Source organism: Lagopus leucura, unplaced genomic scaffold (assembly GCF_019238085.1).
Source record: "Lagopus leucura isolate 7727_CA_CO unplaced genomic scaffold, USGS_WTPT01 Super-Scaffold_73, whole genome shotgun sequence".
Lineage (NCBI taxonomy): Eukaryota > Metazoa > Chordata > Aves > Galliformes > Phasianidae > Lagopus > Lagopus leucura.
Window position 1 is genome coordinate 74,450,930 of NW_024962252.1, and position 11,925 is coordinate 74,462,854.

Sequence of the window (11,925 nt, forward strand, 5' to 3'; positions counted from 1 at the left end):
TATAGTGGACCAGCAAAACAGATTTCCTAGTAAACAAGATGTAGTTCAGTGTTGCAAACCTTTGCTCATATAAATAGTGGTATGAGGGTCAAGAGAGCTCCTCCTTGCATGAATAGCTCCTTTATCATTAAGCTGATGTTTCACAATCAGGATGGAGCAATAAAGAGTAAAAGTAAGGAACTAGAGAAGAGGGAAACGATCACATTACTCTTCTTTTGCTTTGTGTCCAAAACTCATTTGTACAGGAGGGTAAGAGAAGGTGCCATCACTGTGGGTCTCACAGCCTCCTCTCTTCCTCCTCCTAAAATGTCCCAGGACTCTGAGCCATAGCAGCAAGCCAAGGCAAAGCTGTAGAGTTCTATACAACAGCCTACACACACTCCAGTCAAACACTTATATTATAAGGGTTTAAGTAGCATTACTCCAGTAAGAGTTTAGGAAATACTTTCATGGCACTTATAATACTTGACAGCAAATAGATTCTTCACATAAGACTGCTAGATGCTACTTTTAAGCTTATTCTTAGGTATTTAGGATTAGGGAAGAAATACCTTCTAGCTATCCTAAAACTCTCGTCTTACAAGATTTGTGAAAGTGTTATGTATTTCAATAAAGTTTATTGCAGTGTATTTCTACAGTAATCAGGTGTTGTGAAATCTTCTATTACAGAATACAAGCCCTAGAGAGTATTTGACAAAATACAATCCCCTTAAGAATCACTCATATTGAAGGTACAAACGTGCCACTCTCTATATGAATTGAAAACCTGTGCCGACAACCTCATCATTTTTTTTTGAACAGTTAAGATCATCCTACACATTTAACTTTGCATCCATTCCATACAGAACTTCCACTCCACTTACAGCTAACGTTAGGCTGAGGTGAACACACAAGCTAACCTGGGTGGGGAACAAGGGCAGCAGAGAGATCTGTCTCTGATTAAGTCAGTCCTTGTCACTTTTCAGCTGGCTTCTGCAAACAAAATTGGTATTGTTAGTTCAACTTAAACATTTATTGGCATCTTTGCATTTTAACAACCATTTAACTTTTTATCTATGGTTATATTTGCTGAAAAACTTTATTCTATGTGTATCCTATGAGAATATCAGACAAGTAATTAGAAGAGTTCGGTGTGGCTGTGAAGAGTCACATGAGCATCAGCGGGGACCACAAGCAGAGTGAGAGGAAAAGCTCTAAGATGAACTGGAGGCTGTGAAACTGAAAACAAAAGCTGGGAAATAAGTCAAGTCATGCAAAATTCTAAGAACTAGTTCAAGGAGTCCATGGAAGTGGCTCAGTGGAGCAAAAGAAAAGTGTGGGTAAAGAAAAAAAACCACGTATTTTAAAGTCAGTGATGACAAATTGTAAAACACTATATTTGGAGGCTTTGTATGAGTGCAAGATGGCAAGGATTTGCCAAAAGAAAACAGATTTGTAACATTTTAAAGAATCATAAAAACCCAACAGAAAAAGCACAGATAGAGGTCAACAAATAACCATTACAAATACTATTTGCAGTATACTTTACAGCTCATTCAAGATGAAACCATTATTACCTTCTATGACTTCTTGTTTATTTTCCCCCTTAGCTTCAGCTGGACTGTTTCACCCTGTCACCCTCCTCTGTAGGAAATGCTACTTCTCTCCTTCCAATCACTTCTCATGCTGAATAAGAACAGCAACAAAACTACAAATCCAGAATAAATCAAATAGTATAGTTTCCAGTCACCAGTCAGCGTGAAAGAGCAAGCAAAGATTTGTATTTCAGCTAAACTGGGCTGAAAATGACAGCAGAATATCTACAAGGGATCATCAGACCAGCAAGATCGGACAGGGAAAGTTAAGGTATAATTGGAAGTAGTGCAGAGGCAAAGCAGGAATACAAGAATATCACCAGGAGCCAACACACTGAAGAGGGAAGTCCCTCCTCCACTTTGTGGTGTGCAGAGGTACTCAAACCAATTACTTTGATCTGCCTATAGTTTGCCTTATGCTGCTTTTCTTCTCATCAACTCCGCACCCATTCACACTCTACAATGCATTATCTCATGTGGTCCATCTGCCCTAGAATTTTTTTTCCTAGTCTTTTTGTTTTAGAAAAAAGCTTTCTACTGCTACAGGATTAATTGTGGTAAGGGTCACAGAAAAACACTAGCTAAATAATTCCCTCATACCAGCATGAGTTTTATTCTAAACTGAGCCAGAATCTAGATTCTGAATTATATCAGCAGCAAGTTAAACACTGCAGGCTTAAGGCACACCCCAATCCAGATGAGGTTCTTCTCCTGGGAATAGATAACCTAGAGTAAGATTTCAGTTAAGATTCTAGTGCAGCAAAGCATGCATGTCTTTCATTTTCCAGCATCCCTTCACAATTTCAAGCCTCCATTCACTGTTTCACTGCATACTACAAAACTGTAGTTAACAGAAAGCACTAAGACAGAAATGGTAAGGACACAACCAACAGAAAGCTCTATCTGAAGCAGACACGAAACAGTCACCAGCTGAAGGAATAAATGTTAAACCACAAACTTATAACATCAAGAACCATATCTCTTCAAAGCTCGCACAAAACTGATTATGCCAACAGAATGAATGAGTCATTTCCCTAGTATTTTAGTAGACTTTTTGTAAATTTTAGGAATAAAGTTGAGAAGAAAAAAAAATAAAAGCCCAAAGCACGATGACCATAAGATCCAGTCAATATAAACATTTCTGAAATAAAGTCCTGAGGGACTCCTTTTCACCACCAGAGTCCCTCATATCTGGGCAGCCTATTTTCCGTGGCTCGCCTCTGCTTGCCACAATGTTTCAATCGACACCGCATCCACCAAAAGGCTCCAAGTTTATACTACTCCGACACTTACTACGTGATATCGATTAATGATTAGTTTTGAAGAAGCATTCTGCCAGATAGGAAATGAGGCAATTATCAGCTCCTTATGGCTCAGAAACTCTCAGTCACTCGCCCAAAGTAGAATCTCAGCGCAGAAACAGTGAGCATCCCTGCGTGCAAGGCGTTCATTTCTGACCTGCCTGCACCTCTCCTTCAGGCTTGCAGCCTGACTGATCTCGCGGACCTCTGCTCAGACCCCCACACGTGTTTTCCTCACAACTCACTACAGGGAAAAAAAAAAAAAAAAAAAAAAAAAAAAAAAAAGGCGAGAAAAAAAAAAATAAATACTAATCCAGACCAAACTGAAAAGGATCAAGACTTGGCTTCACCTACTCTTCCTCACACACAACGTCCATTGAGGCAGGAGAAACCACTCCGGGTGCTGAAACAAGAGCTGCATTCACAACCAACGCGCCGAACAGGAGCGGGAGCACCCACCCGGCCACCTCGTCATCCCCACGCGCAAGGAGCGCCCACCTCGAGGCACCCCACGCTCTTTTATTGCGGGAATGAGGAGCAGGGACCTACCTGATCGCTCTGCCATTAAGCAGTGAAGGCGGGCGGAGATCGTTCCCCGCGCTCCCGGGACAGTTTCAGGGACCCGCTGCGCTTTGCGAGGAGGGGACGGCCGCCGGCTTCCCAGCGGGCAGCCCCGCGCTGCCCCGTTGCGTACCGCCCCGGACGCCCGCCGGCACCTGCCACCCTGCCTGGTACCCCTTTCCCCACCGTACCTGCAGGATCTTGTCCAGCCCCTCCTGGCCCAGGCAGGGGAACTGCTTGAGTAGCTCCGTCTTCTGCCGTTTGTAGTCGTCGGTAGCCGAGCGCCAGTGCGGCTCCTCAAGCACCTCGAAGATCGCCGCCCCGATGGACAGGTAGAAGATGATGGCCGAGGTCAGCAAGGGGCCCCTGTCCACCATGGTGCCGCGGCGCGCGGGCGGGGAGGGCGGATGGGCGGGCGGCTGCCCCGCGCTGCGGCCGAGGGTGTCCGAAGCCGCCCTGTCCTTCCCCTGACACCTCTGCCTTCCCCGCCGTCCGCCGTGCCTCCTCTCTGGCCTCTGCCGCTTTCCCTTAGAGCCTTCTACACTCCCCTCCCACTCTCCTCCTCCCTCTCTCCTCCTCCGCTCCTCTCCGTTCCCCCTGGGCTTGCCTCCTTCCCCCGTATATTTTCCCCTCCCTTCTCAGCAACGATTTGAATTTGGTGCCCTCCCGCTTCCTCCCCCGCCGCCCGCCCAGCTGCGCGCATGCGAGGCCGCCGCCGCCGCCGGTGCGCCCCGAGGTGCCGCCGGCCCCGCCACGAGGCGCTCCCCGCCCCGCGGCCGCGGTGAGGGGCGGCCGCTGGGGCCCGCCAGGGGGAGAGGGGAACGTGCGACCTCCCCTCCCTTCCCCTCCCCCGCGGCTGTTGGGAGAGGGCGTGGGGGCCGCCGAGGTGAGGCCCTGTGGCCGCGGTGCCCTGGGCGCTTTTCCATTCTTCGAGGAAAAAAGGGGCGACATCCCTCCGCGACGTGTTTTTATTATTATGTGGGGGCTCGTACCAATGCTGGAAGGTCGTGAAACGAGACCTTTGGCAAAATGCTGGAGGAAAGTCGTCTAGAGCTCTGAGGAGGATGGAAAGAGCGGTAGCCAGGCTTCAGCCTGACAGTGATCCAGGGCACTAGAGACCTTTCAAAGCAGGAACAGCATCTCTTCCTTTGTGCCTATTGTACACTCAATAAATCATACCTTTCTGCATGTTCCCGTATGAGGGTGTTGTGAGTTTGGCAGCTAGGGTAAGACCCTAGAAGTGACTCCCTAGCTAACTGGAGAGACCTGATAGCAACCTTTCAGTGTCTAAAGGGAGGCTTTTAGAAAGAAGGGGACTCTTTAATACGGCCGGCTAAGATAGGACAAAGAGAAATGGTTTCAAACTAAAAGAGGGGAGGATTTAGACCAAATTTAATGAAAGAGGTTTCTTACAGTAAGTGTGGTGAGGCATGGGAACAACCTACCCAGAGAACAGGATGTCCCATCCCTGGAGACACTCAAGGCCAGGCTGGATGGGACTCTGAGCACATGATCTGGCTGTACGAACAGGGATAGTCCCTGTTCATTGCAGGGGAGTTGTACCGGATGGTCTTTAGAAAGGGTTCCATTCAAGTCAAACGATTCTATGATTCTGTGCGAGTGGTTCAAACCCTTTGATGGTAAAGTTCACCAGCTTTCTCCACTGGTGGAATCATTCTTGGGCATTGCTCACAGCCTCCATGGTCACATGGAAGGTGGCCTGCCTGTTTTTTTGTGAATAGGCTTTGAAATAAGATTTAAATAGTGGGGGAAAGAATCACAGAATGGCTTACCTTGGAGGGGAGCTTAAAGCCTCCACAGTTCCAACCCCCTGCCATGGGCAGGGTTGCCATACACCAGCTCAGGCTGCCCAGGGCCTCACCCAATCTGGCCTTGACACCTCCAGGGATGTGCCATACTCAGCTTCTCTGAGCAACCTGCTGCTCACTACCTTCTGAGTAAATAATTTATTTCTAACATCCCACCTAAATCTCCCGTCTTTTAGTTTAAAGCCATTTTCCCTTGTCACATCAGTATCAGACCATGTAAAAAAGTGGTCTCTCTCTTGCTGCAATGAGATCTCTCCACATCCTTCTCTTCTACAAGCTAAGCAAGCCCAACTCTCTCAACCTTTCTTCACAGGAGAGACGCTCTAGCCCTTTGATCATCCTTGTGCCCCCCTTCTTGTCCTGAAGTAGCATGTCAGTGACAGAATGTAGCAGTGTGTTGTTACATGACATGACAAAGAGCTCTGACTCCTCCAGCCCCTTTCCCCCTAAGCAGGAAGAAAACAATAAAGAAAATTGAGGTGTTCATAGGACTTCAGGATGCTTAGGTATATCAGCTGAAGCTCACACTCCAAAAGCCGGCTGAAATTTCTCACGTGGACCTGACTGAAATAGGAGAAGGGAGAATAGAGAGTTGGGAAGAGGAAAGAAACAAGGAGAAAATATACAGAGTATGAGAAAAGTAAAAGAAAAGCATGTGGAGAGCAAAGAAACTGCCCCAGTTAGGAGGTATCCATAGACATCTATCCCTAAAACTTTGACTCATGCCAAATGGATGCTCGTGTGAGACTGCCCACAGAAATTTACATGGCACATTAGCATTACTGCCTACTAGCTTGTATAGTGCTTTGCGAAAATACATCTGCAAGAGGCTCCTGGCAGCCTAAAAGCAGAATTGGAGAAACCACAAAATCCACAAGCATGTTACGTGATCAGCATCACTGTGTTCGCATGGGATTCCCCAGTTATGTAAAGGCAACATTAAGAAGACAAAAGGAGTGCTGAACTGCAGTAGTAAAAAATCAAAATGGGAATTATGTGCTAGAGGAGAAATGAAGTAGAAGATGACATTAAGAACATTTTTAAAATAATGACATAGGGGAACTAAAGAAATTTATTGTAAGCAAAAACAGGGGACGTTTCAGGAAGTTGGAAGGTAGAGCTCTTAATCACACACACACACACACACACAAAAAAAAAAAAAAAAAAAAAAAAAAAAAAAAGAGAGTTCATGGTTACTGTGTGAAAATTATTCCCATGTGTTATCACTTGGCCCAAGACCTTTGCAAGACTTGAAAAACCATTGGCCATATAAATGAATAACATGAGCATCCATCATTGCATTCCTTAATGATTTAAATTTAAAGTAAAAAATTGTAAGGTATGTAAAAACTTAGAGCAAGAGCTCTCCAATAGTACAAACTATAATGTAATTCTCCTTTTGGTGTTTCCACACCTTCTTCTGAATCACCTGCAAATGGTTAGGGTATTCCAACAGCAGGAACAGTAGTCTGACACGTTATAGCAGTGTTACACTTGTGTGTTCCTGACCCTGAACATCTGTGCTTCATAACTGGAAGGTATTTAATTCAATTTTGAAACTGTACTCTTCTCCATCTGTCTTCAAGTCTCTAAAGGCCCATTTATACCATTGAAACTCTATCCTAAAGGGATGAGGAGTGGCACAAATGACCCTGGACCTACTGCAATTGTATAAAGTGAATGAGAACAAAATCACTTTCAGGTATTTTACAGAAAGTTTGTTTGTGATTTTGATTCAACATTTCTGCTCTCTGCTCTAAACTCGCAATCACTGATTGCTTAATTAGTGCTCTCAGTAACTGAGTCAGTCAGTGTTTGAAAACAAACAAACCTGCAAATCACATACCATTTTTCCCTATGTTGAAATGCTATTGCACTTGCTTGACTGTCTCCTTGTGTTTCTCTGAATTTCAAAGAGATAAGCCTGGTAAGGAATATGGTCTAGAAGAATAGCCCATTCCCTGATGAACTGTAGCCAACTGCTCCTGCAAGTTAGAAGTGATCCTCTGTGTACCAACAAACTTCTTGTATTTACATATTCCACTTTGATTTCTTTATCTTCTGCAGAGCAAATTATAAGGTATTTTCTCATGTCTAAGTGAGTGTAACAAGAAAGAATGTTTCTGTAGCTGGTCTCTCTTTGCACCTCCTCATTTAAAATGCTTCTCCTGACCTCATAAAATGTCCCATACTCTTTTATTCATGGCTGTTTTAAACTCTGTTTCCCTTGGATTAAACAGTACGCCCATTGTTAACCCACAGCACCTGCCACATAGGCCCCACAGCTTTTCATGCTAGCTAAATTAATGAAAAGGCTGGGGTTATTCACTCAAATGCTTTTAAATCTCATTAAAAAATCAGGGGAGAAACAGCAGATAGTACTGTGGTGAGTAATACCACAAGTATCAATCATTTGTTTTATTTGCAGAGGTCATTATTCAGGCTGTCCAGTCCAAAAGGAAATCTCTTTCATCCAAGCTGTATGTCTAAGACACATTTGCTGTACAGATGTTTCCTAGAACAGCCTGAAATGAATAAATGTCAGAAAATATTTTAGATGGAGCAAATAAAAGACATTATTTTGGCTAAGAAAACCTGTCATGTAATGGCAAAGTCCACATATTGAACTGAATATGAACAAGGAAAAACACTTAGGCTTCTTCAAGCTTGTGCTATTTTTCACTTGGAAGTTTATTTTTGGCTGATCAGTTGCTCTGCTCTGTATGATACCTGTACCTGTCACTTCTACATCATTCCGTTTTCTTTATCCATCACAACGTGGGCACCTTCAATATTGTTTTCAAGTATTATACATCTAGCCATAGTTTTTAAGTAAGCTGAGGTGCATACTATCTTGACTAGCAGTTCTGCTTCTTTGGAAAAGTTGTTTGTGCACAGAAAGGGTAAGGCTGGTCTACAGATGATGCAGAACTTTATATGAGACATTTGTAGAAAGTTCAAATTTTTTCCATGCGCTCATTCACACCTTTTGGCCTAAATGTTTATACATAGCACATTTTGTGTCCATGTGTGTTGTACCACAAATGTACAGTAACATATCCTAAATCAGAAACAGAATAAAATCTTTAGCAAAATAATGCACATACCACTGCAACAGACTTCTTCACCCATGGTCAGATAATGAGTGAACAAACACCACATGACAGATGTTAGTCATACCACTTAATGAATAACTGGTGATGTGTACAATACCTGTGTAGAATAGCTATAATGTGTTCAATGAAATTTACACATTTGGACCGTCTTGTTTTTTTTGCAAAGGTATCCACAGTGCTCAAAATAAGTGTCTTCATCAGGAGGTCGAAGAAGTTCAATTTTTTTTGTTTTATATTTTCTTAACTGCTGTGTTTTTCAGCCATCTACAACAGTCATGGGATCTTTGTAACTGAATGATGAAACCCTATTTCCTTCAAAGTATTTTACAAAGAAGGACTCTAGCCTTCACTTTTTGTTTCACCATGACCTGAATTTTGCAGCTGAATGCTGGTAGTACCAAGTATTTATGATAGACCTTGACTTTGACATTTGTGCATATGATCTGGACAGTTCAGAATACAGCTGCCCAAGAAAGTACAGCTTGGATAATACTGGCCCTGAACTGAGTTTATCTTCATGATACCTGCAGCACATTAGTATTCTAGATGGTGTGCTGGAGGTTGTTTTAGTACCATGGCAACAGAATCAGTGAATAATCCAACAATCTGTTATGTTGTTATGTAAAACATTGCTGCTGAGTTTTATTTTGGTGTGATTAAGAAAGAGTTAAATTCTATTTGTGTACAGTAATATGTTTGAATGCCTGCACATTTCACTGAGATTTACATGCCAAACCAGTTTAAATTAACTTGCATCAGTCTTGTGTCACGGCACAAAAGAGCTTCTCCAGTGCTATGGAGTGGGTGACAGTAAGACCAGAGAAGAGAATTCAAGGATCTGCCAGCCTTCCCCCAAGTGGGGTTGTGTAGCAGCACATCTGTGTACAACGGGGACCCTTGTATGGGACCAGGAAGTTTCCACATCCACATCGGGCTCCCTTCCATGCCTACCTCATGTTTTGTTAGTCTACCTTGCAACCTACTTTAATAAGCTGTTCCCACCTACTTCTTCCTATTATAGAAACAATGTTACCACATGAGTTCTAGCAGAAGAAAGGAAGAGTGGCTGATGGCTTTTTTTTTTCTTTTTTTTTTCTTTTTTTTTAAAAATCTCTTGAAGATAACAAATAAGAACAGATATACACCCCAAAAGCATTGGAAGGAGCACATTCTTATAATTTATGATGTTAGCCGAAATCCTGCAGCAACATCTTGTTAGGTTAGTCTAGGTGTTAACTGGGGGAAAAAAAACCAAAATAATAGCCTTTGAATGAATAAGTGAGAGGGTCAGTTATGTGCTGTTAAATAAGCACATGTTTGAGAATTTTTCTGTATAAATTTTCTGGAATGAAAGAAGTGTAATGACCCCTGCTGTCTTCAGGCATGTGCTTCTTCCTTTGAGAAGAAGCCATGGTCTACTTCTGCAACCTCTTTGCGATCCTTCCTCTATCATGTATGAAAAAAAGAAGACAGCAAAGGCTGTGACATACAGCTGTCCTGCATGAGAAGTGCTTACAAGTTGTTTAACTTACTGTTTATACCCTCCCAGACCATTACCAGGAGAAATATTAAGAGTGTTTGGAGAGAACTTGGATTTCAGTGTTGCCTTCCAGTGGCAAAAAGACCCAGCACAGAAGTAGCGAGAAATCCAGGTCACCAGCAGAGATGACTCTAGGGGGGCAGCATGGCACAAGAATGCCTGAATTAGGACAACAGAGTAACCTCCACCTGATTCTGGTGTTTTAGTCAACAACCAGATTGTTGTCAGTTCTGTAAGCATAAAAGCTGCCTGCAAGCTCTAAATTACACTGGGCCTGGTATTAAGGTGAGCGTCATGCTCTTGCCTCTTAATGACTTTGCAGGAATGTACTTTGGGGATCACAGTTAATTACAAGATAATCCATGACTATAGTGGTAAGGCAAGCTAGATGCTGGAGGTTTTCCTCATTTTGTAGCAGTTTGTAGCACTACTCTGTGCTTTCTGTCCAGTGACTTGTTGGTCTCAGAGCAGGACAAAGTCCAAGCAAACTGGAAAAGCAGTGGAAAGAATTGGAGCAGATTAAAGCTGGCCACATTGGTGTTGTGTGACAGCAGTGTTCCCTTCAGGAGTTCATGGAGAATTCCTGGTGACTCAAATCAGCAAAACAGGAGCAATGGGGTGTGGGAGAGGCTGCACGGGAATTAGAATTGAGGGTAGGAAGAGAGTGTATGAATAAGCAACCTGAAAATCTGCTAAATTTGTGAAAATATTTGTGGAAGCTGGTGGAGAAGGTGGAAAAGAGAGTGGTGCTGAAGGAGATTTTGACCCCATCAAGATGAAATGAGGTGGTTCTCTGTAAGGTCATCCATATGGAGAGAAACACCCATATCTGCTTCTTTCACTTAAGAGGACCATCTGGGCCAGACAGAAGTCTCCTGTTTGTATTGCATTCCCAGCGAGGGTTATAGAACATAGTGGTTAGCAGGCTGTTAGAGATTCCATAACTCTTTTCCTCTGAATATTAATTATTTATTTTGCTGGAAGCAGAAATACAGAAGAGGAAGAAATAAACAGGACGAAAAAAAACCTACATGGTACTGTTCAGTTATTTAAAAAGGAGATGGGTGGGATCTCAGTAAGGAGATGGGTGAACTCTGTAGATGGTACTACTTCTAGCAGAACAGAAAATTGAGTGCTTTCCTAGCATGTGTTAAATTTTTTTTGAAGAAGTGAGCCATAAGAACAATGGGACCAATCTGCAAATACTTACACAGGTTAGTAGTCTTTGCTCAAGAACTCATGCTGACAGAGAAGCCTTGCAATAATAAAGATTCCTCAGGCTGCCCCTTCAGTCTGCCTTAGCTTCTCCCCTTGCTTCACTCCCTGCCAATCTTTTGTAATTCAGGGACAATGATAGTTAACAGAAGGTGTGTCTTTGATCCTATAAAACAATTTGCATCATCATCTTTAGTGATGAAATTTTCACAGGGAAAGAGGAACAGAACATTTTGCCCAAATTAAGGTTGCCCAAAATAAAGTTGTATCAAGAAGCCTGTAGCACTTCATTTTCATAGAAGAAATCTGATTATAGCAGCCTGCATTTGAGTACAGAAATGTGTCCTGCAGAAACTACAGCACCAATGCTGCTTCCAAGGTAAGTCTAAATGTAGTCTAAAGCTTTCAGATTTGCATTACTGACATTGTGTCACAAGCATGTGGACATGTTTGGGCTGCCTTGCTGAAGTTACTGTATTACCTGTACAACAGACCACGCAACTTCTGCCTCTACCTTACTGAAAACATTGTTTTCTTTCTGCAGCGAAGAAACTGTGCTGCTTTCACTAAACAGAAGTGGCCAGAACCTGATAGTTGACGTTAACTGTGTTGTATGTTATTTCGGTTTGTGTCTATTATAAACAGATGGCAATACAACTTTCATTCTGACTAAAGGAACTGATAATTGACACAGAGCTATTAAAACATAACAAACATGCAATGCTTCAGTTGGTTGAATAAAAGAACTGTCAGAAATGCCTTTGCTCTACTGGGCTGCCCAGTACAAAT

At 42.9% G+C, this 11,925-nt stretch overlaps 1 protein-coding gene across 1 annotated transcript in view; it reads right to left on the reverse strand.

Moving 5' to 3' along the window:
- KCNK5 (potassium two pore domain channel subfamily K member 5) overlaps nucleotides 1–3,813 on the reverse strand; it is a 32,328-nt gene extending 28,515 nt beyond the window's left edge. The window contains exon 1 of the mRNA XM_042887550.1: nucleotides 3,628–3,813. Within this exon, the coding sequence (XP_042743484.1) occupies nucleotides 3,628–3,813 (186 nt within the window). The remainder of the gene's footprint in view (nucleotides 1–3,627) is intronic.
- Between the last annotated feature and the right edge of the window lie 8,112 nt (nucleotides 3,814–11,925).